Below are 25,559 nucleotides of genomic sequence, written 5' to 3'. Positions count from 1 at the left end.
CGGCCAACTAAGAACAGCGTCCCATAATCATCAGGATAAAAAAGACACGCATTTCCTAGACGAACGCAACAAACGACACACCCTATCGGCCGGGCAATCCCAAAACTCAGCCATCATGTCTCTTTACCGTATCGGCGTCGACGTTGGCGGCACAAACACCGATGCCGCCATCCTCGACATCACAGCCCCCAGCATCCCCGGCCGCGGTGTTCTCGCATCTCACAAAGCCTCGACAACACCGGACATAACCAGTGGCATCGAGTCAGCGATACGAGAAGTCCTGACGACGTCTGCTGTCGACCAAAAGAAAGTTCTCAGCGTCACAATCGGCACGACGCACTTCATCAATGCTTTGGTCGAGGCCGACACCCGCAGACTCAGCCGTGTTGCTGTCGTCCGCCTCTGTGGCCATTTCACGAGACAAATACCGCCCTTCTCTGACTTCCCGTCCGGCCTGAGGAGAATCCTAGACGGAGGAGTATATTACCTGGATGGTGGGCTGGAGATTGACGGCCGAGAGATTGCGCCACTAGATCATGAGCAAATCAGAAAAGCCACGAGAGAGATTGTTGCTGCCGGTGTGCAGGCAGTTGCTCTCGTCGGTGTTTTCGCGCCTCTGGATCATGCTGGCGTGCACGAGGAGACCTGCAAAAGGATTATCCTGGAAGAAGCGCCGGGGCTGGACGTCGTCTGCTCTCATGACATTGGCCCACCTGGCTTGCTCGAGCGAGAGAATGCCACGATTCTCAATGCAGCCATCCTCAGAACAGCGCAGAAGGTTACGCGTGGCTTCAAGCGAGCAATGGCTCGTCTGAGGCTGGCTTGCCCACTGTACCTGTCGCAGAACGACGGCACGCTCATCGATGCGGATACTGCAGCGGAGTATCCTATCAAGACGTTCGCCAGCGGTCCGACGAATAGTATGACCGGTGCTGCCTTTCTTGCAGGCCTAGACAAGGTCAAGACAATGACCACAGATCCTTCTGGCGTCTCAGGTGCCGACGCGGTTGAACCGCAAGTCTTGGTGGTTGATATCGGTGGCACAACAACAGATGTCTGCGCCCTACTTCCATCAGGTTTCCCGAGGCAGGCCCCTGGGTTTGTCGAGGTCGGCGGGGTGAGGACGGCTTTTTCCATGCCAGAGGTTGTCTCCATTGGTCTGGGCGGTGGTAGCAAGGTGGGAGTGCATCCCACATCAGGAGACGTTACTGTTGGTCCTGGTTCGGTTGGTCACTTCCTCATGCAGCAGTCAAGAGTGTTTGGCGGCTCCACGCTGACTGCAACGGACGTTGTCGTGGCCTCTGGCAGGGCCCAGCTCGGAGACGCCGGTCTAATCAAAGACGTACCCGCAGAAACAATTGAGAAGGCGCGTCAAAGGATCAAAACCATGCTCGAGGGTGTCATTGAGCAGATGAAAGTATCTGCCGCCCCGGTGCACGTTCTTTTGGTAGGCGGGGGAGCGCTCCTCGTCACGGAGGACTTCGACGGCGTGGAAAAGTGCATTCAGCCGATTCACCAAGGCGCGGCCAATGCTGTTGGAGCCGCGATTGGTAAAATTTCTGGAGAGGTCGACGTCATCGAAATTTTGGAGGGCAGAGATGAGAAAGCTGTTGTCACAGAGACTTGCCAGAAGGCAATCGACATCGCTGTCCAGAAGGGAGCGGCAGCGGATGATGTCCGCATTGTGGAGGTGAACAAGATGCCATTGCAATATGTCGACAACGGGGCTATGAGGATCCAGGTCAGAGCGGTGGGCAAGCTCTGCGTACCGGAGAGCCCTGTGTTTTCCCCAGAGAGCGGTGACACTGCTCTGGAGGAGGAACAGGAAGACGAGGCAGTGAAGGAAAGCGTGCCTGATGCCTTGAGTTCCACAACAAAACCTTCACTCCATGTCGATCTTGAAGTGTATCGACCGAATGTGAAGGATGGGGTTTGGTACGTTTCTGAGGTAGATCTTGAGCTGATTTCGACTGGATGCGGTGTTCTGGGCACCGGAGGTGGAGGACCGACGCATCATGAATTCCTCAAGAGTCTCCAGGCTTTGAGAACGAGTGCGACAGGCAAAATGCGAATCATCTCGCCGAAAGCGTTGAGAGACGAGGACATGGTCTGCTTTGGATCGTGGTATGGCACACCGAGCGTCATCAACGAGAGAATCGCTGGTGGCACGGAGATTCCGAGTGGCATTGACGCAGTCACCAAGATTCTGGGAATCAAGTCTCTCAACGGCATTTTCATCGATGAGATGTAGGTTGCCAATCCATGCTTGTGAATTCGCAGACTGACCGGCGTTAGCGGCGGCGGAAACGGCCTGAGTATTTTTCCTACGGGTGTCCACTACGACATCCCCGTTGTGGACGGCGATGCCATGGGAAGGGCGTACCCGACGATGTATCAAGGTGAGAGAATTTCTTTGGGTGACAAGCGTTGTGTAAGGAAGACTGAACTGACGCCCTTGTCCAAACAGCCACTCTGAGTGTTTACGGCCACCCCTTGACTCCCTGCGCTCTCTCAGACGCGAGGGGCAACGTCTCTGTTGTGATGGTAAGACTCTTTCCCCAGGCGCTTTTCATCGTTTACTAAGATTATATGCAGAATACTGATACCCCCATACGTCTAGAGCGCTTCTTGCGGACCGCCGCGATTGAACTTGGCCTTGGATGTGCTGTATGCGCCAGACCGCTTCCCGGGTCTGCCATCAAATCGCATGGCGTTCCCAATACAGTGTCGCAGGCATGGTACCTTGGACGCGCGGTCCATATGGCTCGGAGGAGGAAGTCAAGCTATATCGATGCGATCGTAAGTCTTGTCTCGAGAACGCTCACTCTATCACTGCATTCCTAACACTTCAATGTCCAGTTTGATGTTTGTGCCGGCAAACTCCTCTTCACCGGAAAAATCGTCGATGTCAGACGCTATGTCGGCGGGGGCTACACGATGGGAAGCGTCCTTCTTGCCCCCCTCGCTGAGGAAGAGCGCGATTCCGATGCTCGGGGATCCTCGAACGCCGATCGCCATATGCTCATCCCTTTCCAGAACGAGTACCTCTATGCCGCTCTGACGGACTCTGAGGGATCTGAACATGATCAAGAAGTTATCTGCACCGTGCCGGATCTCATCTCCATTCTTGGCCAGGATGGTGAAGCGATCGGGTCGCAAGATCTGCGGTACGGCCTACGCGTCAATGTAATCGGGCTACCTGCGCATCCCTTGTGGAAGACGGAGAAGGGAATGCCAGTGGGAGGGCCGAAGGCCTTTGGACTGGAGATGCCCTTTGTTGGGGTCGGGGAGTACACGGAGCCAAGGAGCGTCATTGAGGAGTTTGCAGCGTAGATGTGGACGAAAGCCTATCGCCATGGCAGCCAAAGCATACCCATTCAGCGGAAAAGAAGACAGCTGCGTACTCAATCGTGTCTATTGCTATCGTGTTTCCTGGGTTCGGACGTGCTGGCAGCCCAACGAGGGGCCCTCCTAAGAATCCAGACCAAGCAAAGCTATCCTTGATGCAGTAGACCTATCACCTCTCGCAGAATTGAAGGCGACTCTCGCCCGGAAACATCCTCTCCAAATTCTGAAATCGTGAGAAGCCCGGTGAGGGAAGTCGGGTATCAGGCAGTGTAGTAGCACCAAATCTCGCGATCAAGTCTCGCCTAGAACCAAGTAGTCAGTCACATGAACACAACATCATCGCCAGGAGTCGCAGACTTACTTTTCCATCATCCTTCAGGTATACCGTCTTGCACCACGGCGCATCCTCATCCGCCTCCTTCTTGGTCCAGTGGTTCTCCCACTCGACGACCCTGCCCGCCATCTCCGAGCGGAAGTCGATGGTGAAGAAGCCCATGCGGAACGTCATCTTGAGCGAGCCGCGCTTGTTGCCGTTCTGGTCGTCGAGCACGAGGACGGCGGGCAGGTCGGTCCTCTCGGGGGCGGTGTAGACGGTGACGACGTTGTTGTCCTCGTAGGTGGCTATGACCATGATCTGGTGCTTGTTCTCGGTGTACCAGATTCGCTGGGTGAAGCGAACGATGCGCTTTGTCGGGCCGGGGAGGTTGGAGTCTGTGGGGAGACGGGGATGGACGTCGGGTGCGGTAAGGGCGGAGGAAGAGGGAGAGACGATGATTGTTTGGGTGCTGTCGTGGAATTGGGTTATGGTAGCTTGGGCGGAGGCCGTCACGACGACGACGGCGGGACCATCCGGGGTGGTAGAGGTGGAGGTGGAGGAAGAAGCGACGGCCGACGGGTCGAACCATTCTGTGACTGTCGCTTTAGCGGTCTTCGTGACCCAGGCGGTTCGAGCGGAGTTTGAAAATGAGGATGACGAGGAGGAGGAAGAGGTTGATGACGAGAAGGATGAGGACGACGAGGGTTGAATCCATTCCGTGACTGTGGCCTGAGAGGTTTGGGTTACCCAAGCGGTGTGTTGGGCCTTGGAGGAGGGAGAAATGGTAGAGTCCGCGACGCTGGGTGTGCTTTCCGTTCCTGGCCAGAGGACCACGATTGTGCTTGAAACCACGACAGTTGTAATTTTGCGAGTCGAGGTTGATGATGAAAATGCCACGGAGGACGTCGAGCTGGGATCATTCGTAGTCGAGGTCGAGGTTGAAGTCGAGATGGCAGGCTTCGAGGGCTCGGTGGTGCTCCTGGAGGCAGTTGTGGATGTATCGGGGGCGGCAGCTGCGGATGAGGAGGTATGGTTGATTGCAGAGCTCTGGGTGCCCGTGGTGGAGGTGAAGGAAGTCTGGCTTGAGGAGAGGGAGTTGGAAGAAGAAGAAGGCTTGGGCTTTTCGGCGGTCGGTGTAGAGCTGAAGGAGCTGGTCTGAGAAGAGGCGAGAGAGCTGCCACCAGGCGCCGTGAGACTGATTCCACCTGTTGCGATGGTGCCCAAGGAGGCTGGGATGGACAAAGGCGGAGGGCGAGTAAGCAGGGAGCTCATGGATTGGGGAATCTCAGTGGCGTCGCAGGGGATCCCCAGTTCAATGTAGGTTGAGACGGTGGTTGTGAACACGATGGTTTGTATTTCTCGACGGTCGAGGCCCGGCGCGGGAATGCTGGAGACTTGGTTGATGAGGGCTGAATGGGCAGCCTGGAAGGAGGATCTGTCCACACGCTTGTGGTGATCACCTGAAAAGAGGACAAAGTCAGTATTCTGGGAAAGACACGCGAGCAAGGGAGATCTTTACCTTGAACATGAGCCTGGCAGGTGCCGGTAAGCATCGTGACAGAAAGCATATAGAGCAGGCCATGGCACCAGGCCTTCCAGGAAGGCTTGCGCGCGTCCATTGTTAGCTTCTAATGCGCACGATTGATGTGATGTTGGAAAAGAGTTGTTTTATTTTGGCGGATGTGAACATTTGTGAAGGTGGGAGAAGCAGGGAAGAGTGATGGGTCGTAGGTGGTGAGAAAGTTGCAAGGTGAGGACAAAGATGGGTGAATCTTTGTTTTGTTAGCCTGAGGAATGAACGAACCGCGATTCGCTATGAGAAAGGCATGAGAAAAAAAGAAGAGGCAAGGAGACTGTTTTTGTGGTTCATATTTTAATTTTCATGGCAGTGAATATGGGAATATGGGAGGCTAATGCAGTTCTGGGATGAAAGGTGAAGCGAAGGTCAGTTGTCTGAGATGGAGGAAGGAGGTTATGTTGAAGAGCGTTCCTTCTCCAGTTTTAGATGATAACAACCTGTTTTTTCGTGCTATTCGAAGCAGCAGATTGCAACATTACTGCAATATCCTCATCCATACTGGTGACAAGGCCTATTCGCCGGTATTCTTTCGCATTGCCTGTGTCTATGTCGACAGGCTTGAGCAACATTCCAGTTGTTTCTGTCACAACGCCGAATCCGTCACGCGCTGCATTTCGCTTCCTAGACCTCTCCCTCTTCAAGGGCAAAATATGGACTTGTCCCGACTGAGCCAATTGATCATCCAACGTGTCAACCGACACTGATATCGGAGGCGTCGTGTCAGTAGGAAACTCGTCTGCTGACAGGATTATCTCAAAATCTCCAGCCCTCATGTATCGACGGCTGATGACGATGCCGCTTAGCGTAAGCGAACCGCCGATGACACTGACTGTAGAATCTTGCCCGATGCTCTCAACGCTGGCATCAATGAGCTTGACCCAATATTCTACCTTATGAAGTGGCTTCGGTGATCTGATATCGATTGGCCCATCCACTGAAGCCCAAGACCACGATGGGGCTCTGTAGCCACATGCAGGTCTGGCTTGAGGTGGGACGACAACCCAAGTGAGCTCGTGCAGAATCCTTGACTTCCATATTCCCGCAAGATAGGTGTCTCCTGATGCGCGGAGGAACAACTTGGCTACTCCAGCGAATGCAGCCAATTTGTCACTGGGCCGGGTGAGATCGCATCGTGAGTACCTGCCTACCAGTCTGACCCATGTATTAATTAGCCTCCTCCGCAGTGAGTAATCCATATTCCTCGTCAATGTCTCGATGAACTGTATTGAGGTCGTATCGAGATCGCTTCAGGGTGTACTCGTAAGGAATGCCATTTCTGAACGCTTCACATTTGGCTATCGGTTGATGGCATTCCCAAAGAATCTGTTGCGACATAAAGTAGAGCATTCTTGGCGCCAGGAACCATTCCTGAAGAACCCAACCTCGTTCCATCAAGGTACCGGGGTCCAGTTGTCGCTGAAAGTATCCCATGCGGGTAACATAGTAGTCCGTTACCTTTGATGAGCCTATGCTGCTAGGCATTATTCTGTGTCGCAGTTGGTCCGGATCCCGATCCCTAAACAGACCATCTCGAGGGCTTTGTCCGTCCACCGCAGCAACATTACAAGCCGAGTGGCTATAAACCTCTGCCATCAATGCCGCCTCGCTCTCCCAGTCTTCAGCGGAATCTTGCATGATGCATAGGCAGTCTATCCAGACGTGTCGAGCCGAAATAATGCGCCACCGTAATCAGGCCTTGAAATGTCGGTGGCATTTCCCTGATAGCCTGCCCTGAGAGAAAGGGTATCATGGTTTCAGAGAGAAGGAGAAGGTCGGAGTTTGGTCCCCATCGGTAACTCAACGTCATGTAGGGAGGATACTCGACATGCTGTGGCACATCTTCAGCGGGTATAATAAGCCTCCATTCGGTACTTCCGAGCCCTCCGACATCCAGAAGTCGAGTCGGAAGCCACTTGTTTCGTGTAGACGCGCACTCTTTGTGGCCCTCAGAGCAGTGTCGATACCAAAGTTTGGCAAGGCTTAGTGTTGATTCCGAAGCGGTACTTCTTTCCAAATTCCTTAGAGAAAAGAGAATATCGTTGCCGCATGCTTCTTCTCCTTCAGGTTGGTCATCTTATCGTTGTTAGCGTCGGTCAGGGCAAGACTTCGGCCAAGAGGACAAAACACGTACCATGGCTGTCAATGCGGTACAGTTCGACCCGAACATTGTCAAGGACACCAGTCAAGGGACTATGGTAGAAGACACTGATTTGAATCTCTGTTGGTGGCGATTCAAATTCTTCTTGATCGACATCGTCGATATGATACTGCAGGCCTTTCCAATGGTCGAATCGTGCTGTTTCCCATGCGGCGGGGTGTTCCTCGGTAGCATTCCAGACCAGGTTACATATGTAGCACGTCTGGGCCGTTTGCTTGAAAACGTCCAGTGATTGGCCAAGGGGCGTGATTCTCGCGCCCTTATAAATCCGGGGTTCTGGTGGTGGTAGGAGAACCTGCGCACATACTGCACAAGGCTCACTCTTCACAGCCATTCCTGTTGGAATGCGTAATTCCCCGAAATAGGATTGATGAGGGGAAACTGAGGTACGAAGTGAAGGTTAACCTACCTGACGACAAGTTGTGAAGGGCCAATATACGTGCATGCATGTATTTAGGCTGCCAGATAGCTGTGCCAAGGATTACGGACCCCCACAAATCCCCTCACCATCTCATGAAGCAGGCAGCTGCTGCCTACCAGTCCCTCAACATGAGGCTATTTTATCGGGAGAATGAAGCAGCTTAGCTGCATATCTTAGCTGACGCTGTAGCAGCCTCCTCACGGTGGGTATGCTAGCTCTCGCGCATACGGCGAAGCATTTATTGATGCCATTCGATATCAATGAAGATGTCAGCAGCCACCTTTTAACATCTGCGTAAACCCGTAGGATAGAGATACGCAGGCATCCACAAAAGGGGTTCAGCTATTTTCTCACTACCTGATACAACAGGCAGCCGTATATTCCTGTCAATAAATAAAGCTGGCTTCCTGAGCAACACGCCACCAGACGTCCCTGTTCCACTCAGTAAGAGCCCAACTAAAGATGGCGGCGCCCCGTGAGACTGCGGAAGATGTTCGCTCTGGATTATGCGCGTGGATGAATACAACAGTATTCAAGCCGGTGTCGCTCAACCCGTTGACCGGAGGTCAATCAAACTTCACCTACCACGCGCACTTGGAGCAACGAGTAATGGCTCAAGATGATTCCGGCAGAGACATCAGCGAAGTCGTTGTCAAACATGGAGAACCATACATGGCTAGGCATCCGAGTAATGCGATAACCACCGACCGTTGTGTATGTCAACCAATCCGTCTGAATCTCTTTGCTAACCTGCCATAGTTCGTCGAGGCAGCTTGCCTGAAGCATCTGCATGCGCTCAAGCCCCTTCACCAGACATCTCAGAGCTCTCGCTACCGCGTGAGCACTCCCGAATGTTATCTATACGACGACAAAACCAAAACACAGATTCAAGAGTATCTGCCAGGGACTCTGGATCTGAAAAGCATTGTACTGAAGAGCTGCGAGGAACCTCTTGGCGTGGTACAGGAGCAACACTATCGTCACATCGGTAGGGCGTTGGCAGAGTACATAAGTCAATTTCACCAGAACACGAGCCCGGTAGCTCGGGCCCACGCAGAGGAGGGAACCAGTCCTCACCTGTCGACTCTTCACGAGGCAATCAGCCGCAGCAGTGAAATGCAGGATCTGAAGCTCATGGTCAACTATGACTGGCTGCTGGAACGTATTGAGCAGTTTCCAGACATCTTGAAAGACGCAAAAGATGTTTTCGTGCGTCTAAGAGAGCAGGGTATCGACGAGCTGAAAAACGGGTCCGCGGCGTCGACGGTCATCCATGGAGACTTTTGCCCACAGAAGTAAGTTGGCGCCTCACAAACATCTGGAATCGGACATTGACCCAGGACCAGCATACTGATTCGTAACGAGTCACCTTGGGATGGAAAGGAGACCGGCCTGTTTGTTGTGGACTGGGAAAATGCCCAAATCGGTGTGCCCGCCATGGATCACGGCGAAATGATCGGAGAACTCTACTCAACCTGGCTTTACGATGGCTCCGATGCAGGCATCCACGTTATTGAAGGGTATGCTGCAGGTTTGGGATCTCTACCGGTAGACGTTGCCCTTCGCATTGCTGCTCTGGTGGGCGTGCATCTCCTCAGTTTTGGCACACTTGCACAAGACAAGTCCGAGTTACAGATCGACCGCGTCGTACGGGAGGGAAGAGACATCATCGTCAACTCTTGCAAAAAGGACCAGGCGTGGTTCAAAGACCATGTTCTCGGGTGTCTATTCACGCGCTAAAGCACTCGTGGGACAGACAGTATCAAATCTGCTGAGACTTTCCTATCCGCCTCAAACCTTTATTGCTCTTGGCTTGAAATATCATAAGCTCGTAGCAAATGAATTTCAATACTCTCTCGCCATGATATCGGCAGCCTGCTCAGCAAGAGCGAATGTGGCCACTTGAAGATGAGCAGAGATAACGACCGGAAAGACTGACGCATCCACAACACGCAGGCCTTGCACCCCTTTGACCTTGAGATCGCCATCAACTACCTTTCCCATCGCTATCGAGCTCATCGGATGATGAACGGATCTAGCGTCAGTTAGTTACTGCGCTTGAACAACCAAAAAGTCACATTACCGAGCAGCAGCACGAATCCTTGCGTCGATGTACTCATCCGTTGAATTAACAGAGTACGGCTCATCAAATCCTGCCGGAACTGCTTCACCGTTGAGAATCTCGCGGCCAAGAACTGTTGTGTCGCTGCCAGCAAAAGCAATTTCTTGGCGGATGCCTTCACGCACTATGTAGCGATCGACGGCAGTCGCAAGATAATTGGGGTCGATCAGGGGCGAATCGGTGATGTTTCCAGACGCAAGCTTGATAGAACCCCGCGAAGTCGGCAAGATGAAGATGCCGGAGATTGCGACTTTTGACCCGTCGATAGACCCAGAGTAGAGGAAGAAGTGTTCGAAGAATGTACGTTCTTGCTTCAAGAGAGGATGATCGGGGCCGGGTGCGGCACCCTCATCTTCTTCGATAGCCTTGGCGAGGCCCTCTTTTGGCACACTGGAGCAGACGATGAAGTCTGTGGCGGTTCCCCATCTGTACTGTTCCGCTGTCGGAAATGCGGGAGATCCTACCGCCCAGCCTTCCCCGGGGTTCTTGACATTCCAGGATGACGGACATAGGAAGTGATCGGCATAGTTTTTGCCAACTTCAGGAGCATCAAGCTTCACGTCGACACCCACCGCTTCAAGCTCATCACGGGGTCCGATGCCTAAGGTTCCTAATCAGTAATTGCTAATGCACTGCCTAAAACACTCGACTTACCTGAGAGCATCAAAAGCTGTGGAGTATGGACTGCACCAGCTGAGAGAATAGTCTGGCGACCTAAAATGTGGGTTCCATTTACTAGCTCAATGCCTGTCGCCGTCAACCCCTCTGTTGAGTTAGAAAGGAGGACCTTGGCAACTTGTGTATCCGTTAGCACTGTCACATTCTCTAATGAATACACTGCAGCTGCGATCTCCCGTCGCCCGTTGTTCTTGTTCTCAGTGTACTCGGCAACACCCAGAGGGGCTCCGGCGTTGCCATCGAACAACGAGATGGGTTCGATGCCAATTTCATGCCACGACTGTAGCACCTTCTCGCGAAGAGGAAATGGCCGCTTTGTTGATGTGACGGATTGTATCCCGACTGGTCCGTCATAACCATGCTGATCCGAGTTTATCGCAGAATTCCAGAATGTCTCCGCTTTCTTCATGTATGGTAAGAGCCCATCGTAGGTCCAACGGTCATCATCAACAGCTTCACCCCAGAGATCGTAGTCAACCTTGTCACCCCGGGTCCACAGGCCTTAGTTTGATGTCAGTGTGGTTTGAAGACACACTGCAAAAGGGGAGTCGTACCCATATTGATGACAGTTCCGCCGCCCAGAGCCTTTCCTTGGGCGAGGGTGATGGACCGGTTGTCCACGTGCGCCTGAGGAACGGAAGCGAGCTTCCAGTCAAAATCTCCGCCAATAGTGTTTGTGGAGTTGGGCCAGACGATATCTTGCCGATCGTTGGCGTTAGGCCCAGCTTCCACAACGAGGATCTTGAGCTCTGGACGATACCCCGCAAGCCGGCTGGAAATGACCGACCCGGCAAGGCCGCCTCCCACGACGATCACATCCCAAATCATATCGGCTGGGAATTGAAGCGGCAACCTGTTGTCAAGCTGGACTGGCTCATGCATAACATTGAAGGCTTTGCTTGAATTGAGATCGCACGGAGGAAGCCACCAGCTTTATGTGGTCTGATTTGATGCTGGATATCACAGCAGGCTGAGATCGCATCCCAGAAGCGTGATATCTCCGCATTCTGCGCCGCACTGTGAAATTGGAGAAGGATCGGAGCAGATTCCGCTCGTACAACAAGACCCACAAATTGCCAACCGTAAGCTCTGCACGTTTCTTACCCAATTGGCTAGGCAGCCTGGATCGTGGGACGATGCTCCTCGGAGTTGGAGCATGCCCAGGCGGATCAGCGTTGCAATTTCGCCGGAAACCCGTCGTATCCCCGAAATGAGTTTCCGGGATGACAGTCCGCCGGCCGGACCGTCCCGCTGGATTGAATTGATCCGTGGTTGATCTATGCTATGTTCGGGGACATATTTTTGCGAACCAAGGTCAGAAGCATTTCAACCTTATGGAACTGGAATCTGGAGTTGAAAGCTTCCGGGGAATGGACACCGCTTGTGCCGAACCAAGGTCGCATTGTTCGCTTCCCTCGTAGCGGTCAGTCGACACGTTGACGATCCAACAGGAATGTTGCATGATCATGGATCAATCGACCAGGCCCCTTGTCAAATGGCAGGGGAAGATTTTGGCCCCCACCAAAAACCTCCAATACTGGCATATTAATTGGTCCGCGTAATCAGAGCTGTCGTTCTGGAGATGCTGTTGGCTCTAATTTGCAAAGACTCTTCTAGACGAGACGCGAGCCCCTGGCTAAGAAAGCCGATTTTCCGTCATCAATTTTTTTTTCTTTGCATCTTCCGCCCTCAGTTGTTTTTTGTGGATAGCAGCATGCCGAAGGAGCAACCGGGCCAAGTATCGTAGGCTTCAAGTTGTGACTACGATGGCTGATCACTTCCTGCCAGAATGCTGGCTATCCCCGGCCGATGACGTCTCAACTTCATAAGTCATATCCTTTCGGATTCCCCGAATTGGCACAGTGCTGTCCTTGTCCGACCCATTGTCCTCCTCTAGACGCGTCCAATCGCCTTGGTCGGCTTCATCGATCTCAAAGTTAGACTTCATGCCCTTCCGACCCCTGATCTTTGATGTCCCTCCAGAGCCACCGATTGTCACAAGCCCGGCTGATGGTGGCTGTAGTCCGATGGAACCCTCAGTGCCTCGGTTTGTAGCTCGTGGTGCTCGATGTCGCATAACAAACTGGCGCAGGGCGGGGAGAGATCCTGCAATCAAGCCGATGGCAGTTTCGACGTTGGACCATAGAGGAATATTGCCAATGTGATCTACGGAGCGAGTGAAGTCAGCAAGACGATCGTCAGCGAGGTATTGTAGACTTACAAGCGAGATCGTCGAGCGGACGATTGTAATGGTCGATATACGGGGTTCTAATCATTGTCGATACTGAAGCACTTGAAGGGGACCAAAGTCAGTGGATTGGCAAAGAAACTCCATGGAATGACTTACAAAGAACCGAAAGACAGGAAAGTTGCAACCATGATCTTCGTGGATAACCTCATCTGCGTCTGCATGAGAATGATAGCCGGGAGAACCGCACAAGCCAGATCCGTCGCAATGGTGCTGGCTGTTGACGTGTATGACAAGCCCAACATAGAGGTGACAGGAGAACACTCCCCGCGGCCATCTGCAATGAGACTTGCGTCCCAGTTTGCCTCGACTGGCCGGCAGAGTAGCAAAATGCCGATGAAAGTCGTCAGAAATGTGGCGATGATGAGCCCGAGTAGAACGTAGACGGCAACACGCAGCTTTGGCATCGTGGTGGCAATCCGTAGAGTGGTGATGCAGATGGAGGACTTGACAAGACATAGTGCTATGACGTATAGCAACATCCAGATCATCAAGTACTTGATGGACTCAACCATCATCGTCGCGCTAAGGTCGGCATTGCGTCTACCCAACCCGCTGAGGGCACCCACACATGCAAGAGCAACATCTGCGAGATAGACAACCTAGAGATAAGTACTAGTCAGTTTCGAGCAAGCGCATATTGTCGAACCTCCAACATATATCTTACCAATCCACTCAGCATCAAGCCATCGTCGAAGCTGAAGTTTCTCTCCTTAAGCCGAAAATATGTGCGTGCCCCCACCACCACTAGCGAGACTATGCCGCCAACAATGGATACAACAAAAAGGCTGAGGCCTGTGCCCTCGAGGTGGTCGACAAAACGCTGCGTTGGGTCTAAGGTCGTCATCTTGTTGCTGTCAGTCGCATGGTCTGTCCTTTCGGTTGGAAGATGTATCAATGATTTAGCTCCAAGCTATTCAAGAAAGCGGCCAAACAGACGTATGTATGTTGGTGAGCGCACGTGGGAAAATCTGTTCCAGAAACAAGAAAGAGTAAGAGCAATATAATAACCTTGTCACTTAACCGAGAAGGAATTGATGCCGACTGCCAATGAATGCATGAGCTTTCTCAAACAATATGCAACACGTGATATCCCAGCCGTCTGGTGAGCTGAGCTCGCCGCAACGAGCTGCCATCCCAAAGCTGCGCATTTTCGTCGATCGACAGCAGACGAATCCGAGATGATCATTTCCCAACCTAGTAGGACCCTCTCGAACCCCTGACGGACCCCTGAAGAAAACGTTGAAGAAACCCCACCTGTGGGGTTTCGTTCTCCAGGGCAGTGCCAGGGCTGGTTGGCAAGCTCCTCATCTCCATCACTGTGAGAGGACGCTCAGGGTGAAGTGAAAACGGAGCCGTGAGGCAATTCTTTGCGGAATGGGCAGGTAACGTACGTTTGCCCCTTTTTCAACGGATGCTCAGCGGTGAAAAGAATACTACGCTGGTCGCCGCGTTCCTACCTCTTCTTCAAGGCCCTCGAATCGAAAGAGAAGACTGAGCGATCCGCATTTCTAACGTTGATAGAAAGGACCCTCACTAGGCAGAATATCCTTCGGGTTCCTTATAATCTAGCCCCCACGAACCAGTTCATTAGCGACGAGAAAGTGATGATCCTGCCAATTTGATCACATCCCCGCACCCTTCGTACCATGGTCCACCCACAGACAATGGGGAACCACTTGACAGTTCCTCTTTAAGGAACCCTTCGACATGGGAACGAGCTTCAGGTCGGAGGCATATGCCACAACCGGTTTAGAGCATCCGCTCTGGACCCGGAAATGGGGACGCAGCAGACAGGGTCGTGGGTAAAACGTTCCGGCTGTCATATCTCCCTCCTGCTTTCCTTAATTACCATGGTCCCGGATCCCTTGTTACGAAGTGGCAGTTGAACTCTGCATGCCGTTGTGAGCAGACTCTTGTTGGAAACCACAGCATACTATCCACCGCACGAATCGCTCCTTGCGCGTAACATCAGACACCATGACTGCCACAGAAATCACCGTTCCAATCACCCAAGCCCCTCCGTACAGGGTGCACGAGGGAAAGACCGCTGTCATCACAGGTGGCGCGAGAAGTGAGTTCATCCTTTGTTGATACTACCCGGAGGACGCTGCTGACAAGATACACACAAGGCATCGGTGCCTCCATCGCCCAGAACCTTGCCTCCAAGGGTGCCAACGTGGTCATCATCTACCTGAACGAATCTTCCGACGAGCCTGCTGCCTCCCTCGCCGCCCAGCTCTCAAAAGCACACAATGTCAAGGCCGTTCCTGTCCGCGCCGACTTCAGCACGCCTGAGGGCTGCACCAAGATTATCGAGACCGTGAAGAGCGACCTGCCGCCCAATGCCAAGACAGGGAAGCCCCAGGTTGACATCCTCGTCAACTGCGCCGCCCTTTTCCACGCCATGCCCCTCGAGGCCGTCAACATTGAGGACTTCCACAAGGTCTACTCCATCAACGTCCTGGGCCCCATCCTCCTCACCCAGGCTGTCAAGCCACTTCTCCCCAACGACCGCTCGGGCCGCATCGTCAACGTTTCGAGTATCGGCTCCAAGGTGGGCCTCGAGTACCTGACGCTGTACGGAGGCAGCAAGGGTGCCCTCGAGGCGATGACGCGCACCTGGGCCCGTGAGCTGAAGGAGCACTGCACTGTCAACTCTTGCAACCCCAGCTCCACCATGACGGACATGCTCCGTGGTGCCTCTGATGATGCCAAGAAGGCCATTTCAATGTGGTACCCCCTCACGCCGCTGTGCGGGATCCGGGAGTGGGATACCGAGGAGCAGAAGGAAATGGCCGAGAAGTACGGTGGTCGCGCGGGATATGCCGAGGAGATTGCTGGCATTGTTGGTATGATCTGCTCACCTGAGAGCGGATGGATGACAGGATGCCTGGTCAGTGCCAACGGAGGACAGTGGATGGCCAGCTAAGCGCGTCACGCGGCAGAAGAAATTGTCACTTCAATACTACTTTGATCACAGCATTAACCGGTTGCCACGCCCACAAAATTACGGTCAGCCTGCATCATACCCGGCCCGGAACCGACGTTCATCATCTTGATTGTGATTCCAACCACGCCAGAGAAACATGTGCATGAGTAGGCCTTGGGCAACTGCGGGATATGTGTCTGATCGCTACAGTGATGAGTTTGGGTTTCAAACACACTCCATTTGCAGTGATATTATGCTTGCAACACTTTTTCTAAAGTCCTGCATCATGAGATTGTGTCTGTGTATCAATCCCCACATTTCTTAGGGTGCTGTCAAAACATCCAACTCCACTTGCAGTCTACTTTCATCTCAGTTGTCTTCAATAGACCCTTACTTGTGTTTTTGCTTGAATCTGTTTCCAGCCATATTAACTACAATGTAAAGACATACTAACTATACGTCTACATTTTCCATTATTAGGAGGGCACTACTGACCTTTATTACGGCTCTAACATAGGAGCCCGTCTATAGGGATCAAGCTAAGAACTTATCTATCGCCATGGAAGTCTAGAAGGGTGGAACTCAATAGATAGCTGAGCTATGAGATAGTTATAGTCAATGGAGGGTCTTCAAAATAGCAAGTATGTCTTCAGTTGCAAATGTAGATAAACACGCTCTTTCGTTCCTGTGTGTCTTGATTTTCTCAGCATGCGCCCCATGCGAAAGGGACTGCGAGAAAGAACGGTTGAAGCCGCGAGTCTCAGGCGTAAAGGTTGGCGTTTTCTTCGAGCACAGAGGCCTTCATTGAAGCAGTCCGCGTGTCAGCACTCGTGTCCCGGCCACTTCGCTAAAGCGGTTGAACAAGCACCAGCATATTGAATAGACATATTAGACCTAAGAAAGCTTGAGTTCAACGGGCAAGGTCTTTCAGATGCGTCATATTGAATACGCCAACTAGACACCGCGGAGCCACGCTTATATGTGCACACCTATATGGAGACAATACTTTTCGAGGAATCCAGCCAAGCTCCAACTAGCTTTTGAGAAACGTCTGATCTCCTACCAAAGTGTCAATTGTGAGCCCACGAAATCATACTTTTGAGCCCTTATGTCGGAATCAGGTTGCCTTCTCGCAGCTCCATCACAGTCAAAGGCTTCAGCGTCTGGAATGATCATGGAGATGCAATTTCTCGATATGTCGAATCTAGGCCCGGTCCTTCAGGGGTCGTCTTGGTCTAGAGCGGAAACACACAGCCGGAATGCATCCCAAGGTCTGTCTCTGAAATGCATAAGTCTGCATTGTCACTTTCCCGCGAATTGAACTAAGTTAGCGACAACGTTGTTACTATCGGAGCCAATCATCGCATTCGCGTCGTCCGATTGCCTAATGAGCTCGGGCTTTGAAATTGGCTCACCGGTCAGAGATTCAGAATTATCCGTGTTTGTATGAGCAAGCGGGATTGCGGGTCCAGCAAACATGCATGCATAATGCATGCTTCCTTTATCAGGTGGTACTGCAGCAGTACTGCGCAGCTCATTCGGCAATGGGCTTGATATTTGTGGTTTCTATCATTATCGCACCCTCTGCAACAGTATATGTACTATCACTGATGTCATGAGCGCCCTGGAGCATCTTCCATTCGTTGACCAAAAGATTGAAAAAAGTGGTAGTAAGCACAGGATCTCAGCAGTGCCAAACGTCTTGCCAAACAACGATGCGGTGAGGTCACAAAGTTCGAGAGTGTCACCAACACTAGCGTGTTCTAGGGAACAGGGAGCCTGCTACCTCAGCTCTATGCTAAGTCTGAACAGAGCTGCTGATAGGCAGCACGCCAGCCCTCCCAGTCCTCCATACGCAAGGTAGGATCGACTGTCACTAATCCACGGGAAGTCCGTTTGAATATTGGCTTTCATGTCCCAGAATCCTGCCCAATAGTTGTCCCACAGAACGCAGTCGTCTTCTCCCCAAGCCGAAGTCATGAGACCCACTTGGAATCGAAGAGCAAAGGGTATCATCGAGACCACCAACACTTTCAAATATTGCACCAACAAACTTCTGCTAATTGCAACGCTTTGAGTAAACTGGAGGGCGACATGTTGGTCGCCGACACTAGCGTGTTCCAGGGAACAAGGATCTCATTTACCAATGCATCGGGCAGTAAACGTTGAGGCCCATCGATTACCACGCTGTCGGCGTATCAAGAGACGATCCGAGAGTGGGGGGCATTCTTAACGCGCCATGGTGCAAACGAGATCCTGGATGATAGCTGTGCTTAGACGCTCCGTTTGAAACCTTCTACAAATTCCTCAACGATTGGTGCAGTTCTTGTTCCTGTCATTTGCTTCATCCCGCGTCCAGAAGTTCCTTGTGGCTGCGCGAAACATGCCTGGCGGAAAAAGCGAATGTTATCCCTCAAGTGAGACAAGGTAAGCCTGCGGCTGGTCAGGCGGCGGGCGTGGATCCGCCGCATATTGCGCGCCCTATAACAAATGAGAACATGTTCTGTCAGACGGAACAGGGATACACGCAAATTCCTCATCTAGCACGCTGTCGGTGGACACCTTCCGCTTGGGGCAAACCCTCCGTGACGGAGCCCTCAGACCTCGAAGTCTCAATTTCTCGACCGTCACTTTTGCAGAGTGCATTGGTGCGTGTAAGTGGCGTGGCCAGGAGAAGAGACACTTTCCAGACATCTCTGAGGAAATAGAGAAGAGAGTTTGCAGTAACTAATCTAGGGCGCGAGACACATCAGTTGCATAGAGGTGCATAGGTCAACAGCGTAGGAATTGCCCTTGGGCTGCCCATCTCCGCCGGTTTCGGAGTACGAGTCCGGCACCGCTGGCACCATGTTTGTTACCATACCATGGTATAAGATCATGCATAAACAATCCATTGACACCGCTTCTCTCGTCATACGAGTATGTACGTGTAGCTGCGATCCAATACTCATGCACTCTGCATAACAGGCATATCGGACAAAATACGACAATAATCAGACCCAATGGGTACATCAACTACATCGTCACAACGAGGAAACCTAGTATAAGAGGTGACTGCAAGTCGGCAACCAGATTGGCATAAATTACTTGCGTACACTACCTAATCCATACCGCACACAGCATGATATCGCCAGGATCAAGCTCAGTGCCCAGCAAATCCTCATGGTAGCTTGGCCGCCTAGCCACGGTTAGAGTCGACAAGGAACAGATGTCAGTTCAGCAACGCTGACACACTCATCCCGTTCACAGGCTATCCCGACGTCAGCAATTGCTATGTTGTCCTCAAGATATAAGATGCAGCCTGTCTCACATTTTCCCTGGCCTCCTCGTATGACGGTGTGTCATTCGTACCCGAGCCTGTCGCGACCGACTTGGCTCTCTTGGTTGGAGTGAAGGGGAGACGTGCCATAGGAGCCATTTGCCGGGTCCGCTTCATCATCCGCTTTGCCTGCGGTGTTCCTCCGGGCACTGGAGCCGCCTCTTCCACTTGCGGTGAGGTTGTGGCACTAGAAAAAGCGACCAACTGGTTGTCGTCTGTCAGAGCTAAACCACGGTGAGCATCACCGATCTCCCCATTCCCGTCGTAGATCAAGTAGCAGCAGTGTCATCCCAAGCCTCGTTGTTACTAGCGACTCTGCCGCCAGAACCCTGTTTAGGCACATCGCGTTGCAGCATCTGAAAGCCACATGCCGCGCCGTTGCTCAGGTACTCGTTGACCGTTATTGACTTGGAAGTGGCCAATGCGACACCTCGGGCGACGTTGAAGGCTCTGTTCGAAAGCACCCAGGGGAGCGTCGGTCAGCAACCATATGGTAGGGTGATGCCGTGGAATGAGAAGATGACTTACGGGTTGCCATTTGCTGCATCATGAGCGAGGATGGGCTCGAACCTTAGCCCTGCGTCTTTGCAGTACTGTCGGAGCCGTCTCAGAACCTCGAAGTGCCTTGAACTGCCCCCGGTCACCACCACTCTGCACTGATGAGACGCACCATATAGCTGCCCAAGGTCATTGATGTGTTCATGAGCCAGGTCTAGAGGAGCTTTCATACCTACCTCAAACGTGTCTTTGACAACCGACAGGAACTACGACTGGGATAGAGTCTGAGATGTTCGCATGTAGCCTCATCTCCTGAAATGTTTCGATGTCAGATTCGGTAATCTGCTGATGAAAATTTTCCAACAGTTTGCCGCGTAAAGTTTCATCAGGAAAGGACTTCTTTCTGTCCGGTCCATCGGTTTTCAGCGTTTCTCCGGTGCAAAACTCGCTGAAGTAGGCTTCCCAATGCTCAGTACCACCGCCAGTCCCTGAACGTTGTCGTTGGTCAGCCACATCAAGCCCATTTGTCAGCCCGCGTGTTGGAGTTGCTGAGTACTTCATACAATGTTCAACTTACCATGGATCCCCGAGTCTGAAGAATGCTGCCGCGTCTCCACATGGAGATCCTCTGGCTCTGAAGGGGCAATCGCTCTGTTGAATTGATCAGCATTTGTTGCACTAGACTAGGCGTCAACTAAGCATGCTGAATACCCCCAAGTCCAGACCGAGGATTGTAATATCTGCGGTCTTGGGGAAGATAGCTCGATACTTCTGTGCGTTATGCATCAAATAGTGCGCAAATGCTTCGACCTCGGTATGGAAATAGAGACTGCGCTCAAGAACCTGCTGTATCGTTTTGGAGGTGGACGCGCCCTTCAGAAGAGCCTTGTACTCATCCTGCTCATCATATGTCCAGGTAGCTGGAACAGACACGCCAAGCCCAGTGACTTGCCAACCTTCCGACTTACATTTCTCTTCGATCCCCTTGGCCACGATCTTGACGATAGACTTCAATCCGTCTTTGCAGCGTTTCTTGAAATCCTCTCTCCGAAAGCAACCGTCCAGTTCGGCTCTAAGAGGGTGATTGGAGTCCAACCCTTTGCCGTCCCCGAAGACCCACTTGACCGAAACCTGTCGTCGCCCACGACACTGGGCATCTGGACTGTATACTGGACCGCCATCTAAAGGGGTTATTGTTGACTTGATCTGACCTCCACCATAGCGCTTGATTTCCCAAGCTGGGCTATTCTTGCACCAGAGCTGATCGAAAATGTGGTCATCTCCGATCCGACGGTAGAACATCACCCGCACGCCGGTGCTACCCAAATCGATTCCCACAATGCTCCAACAACAACTGTGAGCTAACTGCGATGAGGGTTGATGGGTTCGATGCAGACTAACACTTCCTTCGACTGGGCGACCATGATGTGCTTAGACAGGGGGCTTGTCCCGATTAGACGCGGATGGTGTGAAGTGGGTTTGACACAGATCGATGGAAGGATGCCGGTGTATTGACGATGGCGCGGAGCGGGATGTGCGGAAATATTGAAAAAGGGGCATAAACTAGCTCTGCGATGCTGCAGGAAGTTATGCCATGGAATGTGCAAGTCGGAGCAAACGCATATATCATCCGGCTTGCATGTTTGACTCCCAAAACAGTGATCAACCGTTCAGCCACAGGGCAGAGCCTTGGAGAAGACTACAGCCAGAAACCAGATAATCGTCGGCAAGGGAGGGGCATGAGGCTATTGTACTGTCAGCAGATCGACTCTGATTGCTCTGAAGTCACTGAGATGGGTGGTACTGTCCTACTTGATACGTACGAGTCGAAGCAGGTGTGATTCTAATTAAGGTGATTGGTACCAGTCATGCCGCCTTGACATCGGAAGGCGTTTGCAACCTGTCCCGCGACCTGTTATAACCGGGCTGACACTTGACTGGCTGTGTTCGAGACCGATGGGTACTTCGTAACAAAGACTGGTATCCACGGATTAGTGTCAGTACATGACGCATCGACTAGGTTTAGCAAGCAAACATCCGCATGGCAGCCGAAAGTGGTTACATGCAGGCCTGGCATGGCCCGCAGGCATGCTCGACCAACAACCACCCAGCCGCCCACCTTCACTGGCTTAGCTCAATATTTCAAAATTAGCCTAGCTCACACACAATCCTTACAGGAAGTTCATCATTGCCATCTGGCTGAATAAAACAACATCCCACGTTGAGGTAATCACGTCAACAAGTTTTTCATGACTGCTCTAGCAGCACCTCTTTATTTTATGCAGCTTATCATCGGGAGCTGATAATGTCACGATAGGGACAATTTCATGCTCCGTCCTCCCGAATTACAACTCGCACTCGCTAGCAATGTCCCCCGTACTATCATATGTCACTGGGCTCGGTGCGCCTGTCTTCTTCTCTGCCCTCCCCATGGCTTAGGGTTCTTCTTGATACATCTGGTCGCGTTACAGCTTGAAGTTTCATCATTGATCTGGTTTCTTCTTCATTCATGTTGCTATTTTCTAGCCGCTCATGACAGGCTGGCCCCACACCAGCCTAAAATAGGACCTACAAAAATGCCGCTCTTCACGGGGATCTTGATCAGATACCTTTGTAAATGGTCTACTGATACATGAGTTCCACTTTCAGCTGCAGCAATAAAAGTCTATCCTGGGGCAGCAAACATACGGTGCCGAGCATATAGAAGAGTAGATTTGCCTCTTAATCACAGACTGGACCTTTCCAAAGACTTTGGCGCCTGTTAGATGCCTTAGTCACCGCTGCTCTTCGTTAGATCCCAAGATTTTAAGACAAGAACAAAAGAAAATATTATACCATTTGGCAATTGATGGGAAATGAATCATAATGGAATGAAAAGAGACATATTTGAAAGCTAAAACGAAACATGACGCGGCGCAGCTGTTTATCAAAGGTTCTCCCTGTCCAAGCAATGAGCCGCCCCCCAAGATCGGATTGAACCTGTCAGCGCGCTTATTCAAACCTGCCGAGCATCGTCTTGACTCATCCCGTATCGCTTGCCCAGCTCCTTAAGAGCTTCGTACGGCGCGAAACAAAAACCATCCGTACTTGAAGACGACGTAGCGAAAGCCTGGCCCACATCAACCAACTCTGTGCCTATCCCACGAAACCCATAGTGACCAACTCCCATATCGGAATCACTGCTGGCCGTCTCGTCTGAACTTTCGACAAGAGTTTGCGTTTGTGCAGAATGAGGCGTGGCCCTTCTCTTGAACGGCGGCAAGTGGCCGGAAGGCTTTACCCCGGGTACTCGGGAATGGGGTCTTTTTCTTTTGACACCAGCACCACGCTTAGCCCTGCGCATCTGTTGAAGTTGCTCTTGTATGACTTCAGGGGGGCAGGCCTTCAGGTGACCCTTTTCTGAGAGCATAAAGCCGCGACCCTCATCATTTACATCCACATCCAGAAGACAGGCGTTCGATGTGCCATCGACGTAGAGTGGAAATGAATGCTGAATGGGAGTGCCTATGACTCGTGCTCCGGCCTTGCCCATATTCTCAATTCGTATGACAAGCTTCGTGGTGTTGGCTTCCCTGCGGAGGCTAAGGCGATAATTCCAATATCCTTGAGAAGGCTGTGGAAGTTCGAGAAGATCGTACGAGCGGTCAATGTCCAACATGTTGTTTTTCTTCTCTGCACCCGCTTGCGAGTAAGGGTCGCAGATGATCTTCATTCTGGTGCTACCCGTGCACCATGTCCGGTAAGGTTTTGAAGATCGCTTGTTGTGGCAAGAAGAGTCAGCAATCCAATGTTCTTAGGTAGGAATAAAGGTGCTCTCACAGAATCAAGAGCAACAGCTACATCTGATTTCCAGTCGACGGCAGGACATTTATCACTGGTTCGTGCACCAGGCTTGAGGGCACTCTTTCGGATCCCAAAAGCAGCTCCTTTTCTCATGAACTCTTCGACAGATACTGTTCGTACCGTCGCATACGCGGCCCCATTCACGACATTCCATGTTCTTAGAGAGAGGGTCAGCCAATGACGTCAAGGTAAGGTAGGGTGAGATGTAAACTTACTGCTTCGCACGTGAACCATTTTGAGCGAAGTAAGGGGGTTTGACCCCGGCATTCTCGCACGCTGCCTTGATCTTGGACTGAACGACTGAGTTCTGACCGCTGCCGCCGTAAACCACCACACGCACATCATCGCTCAAAGAGGCGGCTTCGAAAATCTCTGTGGTTGCGAGTTGAAGGGGCTCCCTCATGGCTTTCCAAAAGCACAGCTTGGCCTTTTCAGCGGGGACAACAAGAATATGCCCCCCGGACTCGTCTTCGTAGAAAAGACGCATGTCCCCTATCTCATCTGCCCTCAAGCTCTTGATATCTTGATGGAAGTGACGCAGGATGCCTTTCAGCGCACTTGGGGGAAGAGCCGCGTTCCGTTTTCTCTCCAAGGTTTGAACCGCAAATGCGGCAATCTCCTGTTCCCAAACTTGGGTGCCACCTCTTGCGACTAAAATCGGGGACAAATTCAGCTGATTGCGACATATTAATACGAAGGGCTCATGGCTTACCTAAGGGGCTGCCCACAACAGAGTAACTCAGATCATCAAGATCTCGTCTGGCGACAATGTGCTTGCATTCATTCTGGACTACATTAGGAAGTGAACCGGATAAAGGCTGTGACATTACTTGCCAGTGTGTGGCCACCAAAATCAATCGTAACTAGCAGGGGTGATTCCGTGATGGGGCCCATGACAGCTTCGCTCTGTGTGATGCTTGTGAAGAGATTGTGGGCGGCGGCTAAACATTCTTGGTGAAACACAATGGGAGGTCGAACATGGCTCAGGCATACGTCGTCAAAAGTTGACAACACCTCTCTGACCAGCCTCTCGTACTTGCTCCGCTCAACCTCCGTCCAATACAAGGGGTATGCCAGAGCAATCTCATCAATATAGAATGGGCCGCCTTGATCGGTAATGTTGCAGTCCAGAACGACCTGCCTGAAAACCGTCTCAAGAATTTTCTTCAATCCTGTGTCTATACGCTCCCACATCTTCGTGGCCTCGGGGCCCTTGAGTGCTGCTTTCACAAATTCGTTGCTTGTTACAGGCTCAATGGCGAAAAAGGGCTTGGAGGGTATTGCCACACGATCATGATCAATGATTTCGCCCAGATACACTCCAATCCCGTCGTCATTGAGGTAGAGATTGGGACAGAAAGCGCCTTCTTGGTATCGCTCGTCAACCCAAGGATAAGGATGTTGGTTCCAAACCTCTCGTAAGAGTGCCTCCGGGTAACGAGGGAGAATGGATCCACGGATTGCGCTGCTACCCCAGTCCTGCGAGTATATCCTGCGATATAACTGTTAGTCTTCTCCTCTTCAGCGTACAAAGACCAGGAATAAATTACGCCGGCTTGCGCTGTTGCCGATGGTGGGTTGCCATTGCCGCTCAGACTGTCAGGGTTTCGCTGTTGGAGGAGCACTTGGAGATACGGGAGAATGTTGCTCAGGGAAAGTAGCAGCTGGCGAGTAGAGGCCAACCGCTGACTTTTTCTTTTTTTTTAAATAACCGAAAAATTGCTCCGTGGCACAGAAGAGATGAGGAGGTTCGAGGTCCTAGATCTTCCGTCTGGAAATGATAAGGGAACAGAAAGGTTGCTATATTTAAGTATGAATGGCATTCGTGAATGGACGGGCCTGATGCAAAGATCGTGGCCGCTTAAGCCTCGATCCACTCCAAGGTCTGAGACCCTAGTATCTTGTTTGGCAACGTAATTGTAGCCCAATATTAATCCGACGCAAACGCCAAGGCGGTTAAATTCACAACGGCGCAAACAATCAGAGTATTGTGATGCTCCCTTGCTCTACCCCCTGTGAAGCGTCCATCCTCGTCCTTGTGCATAAAGTCTACGTGTTTCTCTTCTCCACCGCTAGGAATACAGAGCAGAAAAACTT

General features: G+C 51.9%; 8 protein-coding genes and 1 pseudogene across 9 annotated transcripts; 3 read left to right on the top strand and 6 right to left on the bottom strand.

Annotated features, from left to right (window-relative positions):
* Positions 1–115: 115 nt before the first annotated feature.
* Positions 116–3,333, top strand: GCG54_00003154 (uncharacterized protein; the record flags this gene model as incomplete). Its single annotated transcript, XM_045403231.1, has 5 exons — positions 116–2,247; positions 2,296–2,399; positions 2,468–2,544; positions 2,596–2,799; positions 2,860–3,333. 5 exons carry the CDS (start codon positions 116–118, stop codon positions 3,331–3,333), a joined length of 2,991 nt encoding a protein of 996 aa, XP_045270134.1.
* A 275-nt stretch (positions 3,334–3,608) lies between these two features.
* Positions 3,609–5,283, bottom strand: GCG54_00003153 (uncharacterized protein; the record flags this gene model as incomplete). Its single annotated transcript, XM_045403230.1, has 3 exons — positions 3,609–3,650; positions 3,710–5,124; positions 5,184–5,283. 3 exons carry the CDS (start codon positions 5,281–5,283, stop codon positions 3,609–3,611), a joined length of 1,557 nt encoding a protein of 518 aa, XP_045270133.1.
* Positions 5,284–5,665: 382 nt separating this feature from the next.
* On the bottom strand, positions 5,666–7,459 carry GCG54_00003152 (uncharacterized protein; the record flags this gene model as incomplete). The annotated part of the gene is given in 4 exon segments (XM_045403229.1): positions 5,666–6,463; positions 6,621–6,892; positions 6,903–7,316; positions 7,375–7,459. Coding segments are annotated over 4 exon segments (1,569 nt in total), but the record flags the coding sequence as incomplete, so codon positions are not given.
* An 825-nt stretch (positions 7,460–8,284) lies between these two features.
* GCG54_00003151 (uncharacterized protein) lies at positions 8,285–9,562 on the top strand (the record flags this gene model as incomplete). The annotated part of the gene is made up of 3 exons (XM_045403228.1): positions 8,285–8,536; positions 8,582–9,117; positions 9,169–9,562. 3 exons carry the CDS (start codon positions 8,285–8,287, stop codon positions 9,560–9,562), a joined length of 1,182 nt encoding a protein of 393 aa, XP_045270131.1.
* A 105-nt stretch (positions 9,563–9,667) lies between these two features.
* Positions 9,668–13,717, bottom strand: GCG54_00003150 (Pyranose dehydrogenase 3; the record flags this gene model as incomplete). Its single annotated transcript, XM_045403227.1, has 8 exons — positions 9,668–9,857; positions 9,906–10,545; positions 10,599–11,123; positions 11,177–11,475; positions 12,437–12,788; positions 12,844–12,914; positions 12,970–13,472; positions 13,538–13,717. The coding sequence occupies 8 exons, from the start codon at positions 13,715–13,717 to the stop codon at positions 9,668–9,670; spliced, it is 2,760 nt and encodes a 919-aa protein (XP_045270130.1).
* Positions 13,718–14,850: 1,133 nt separating this feature from the next.
* Positions 14,851–15,802, top strand: GCG54_00003149 (L-xylo-3-hexulose reductase; the record flags this gene model as incomplete). Its single annotated transcript, XM_045403226.1, has 2 exons — positions 14,851–14,944; positions 15,003–15,802. The coding sequence occupies 2 exons, from the start codon at positions 14,851–14,853 to the stop codon at positions 15,800–15,802; spliced, it is 894 nt and encodes a 297-aa protein (XP_045270129.1).
* Positions 15,803–19,073: 3,271 nt separating this feature from the next.
* GCG54_00003148 (uncharacterized protein) lies at positions 19,074–19,378 on the bottom strand (the record flags this gene model as incomplete). The annotated part of the gene is made up of 2 exons (XM_045403225.1): positions 19,074–19,325; positions 19,355–19,378. The coding sequence occupies 2 exons, from the start codon at positions 19,376–19,378 to the stop codon at positions 19,074–19,076; spliced, it is 276 nt and encodes a 91-aa protein (XP_045270128.1).
* A 12-nt stretch (positions 19,379–19,390) lies between these two features.
* Positions 19,391–21,043, bottom strand: GCG54_00003147 (annotated as a pseudogene). The gene is given in 6 exon segments: positions 19,391–19,571; positions 19,650–20,174; positions 20,197–20,313; positions 20,331–20,539; positions 20,588–20,973; positions 21,021–21,043. Coding segments are annotated over 6 exon segments (1,441 nt in total).
* Positions 21,044–22,614: 1,571 nt separating this feature from the next.
* Positions 22,615–24,953, bottom strand: GCG54_00003146 (uncharacterized protein; the record flags this gene model as incomplete). Its single annotated transcript, XM_045403224.1, has 5 exons — positions 22,615–23,376; positions 23,439–23,619; positions 23,678–24,113; positions 24,175–24,247; positions 24,327–24,953. Coding segments are annotated over 5 exons (2,079 nt in total), but the record flags the coding sequence as incomplete, so codon positions are not given.
* Between the last annotated feature and the right edge of the window lie 606 nt (positions 24,954–25,559).

Source organism: Colletotrichum gloeosporioides, assembly GCF_011800055.1.
Source record: "Colletotrichum gloeosporioides strain Lc1 chromosome Unknown consensus_9, whole genome shotgun sequence".
Classification (NCBI taxonomy): Eukaryota; Fungi; Ascomycota; class Sordariomycetes; order Glomerellales; family Glomerellaceae; genus Colletotrichum; species Colletotrichum gloeosporioides.
The sequence above is the reverse complement of the archived record's forward strand: the minus strand, read 5'-3'. Positions and strand labels throughout refer to the sequence as shown.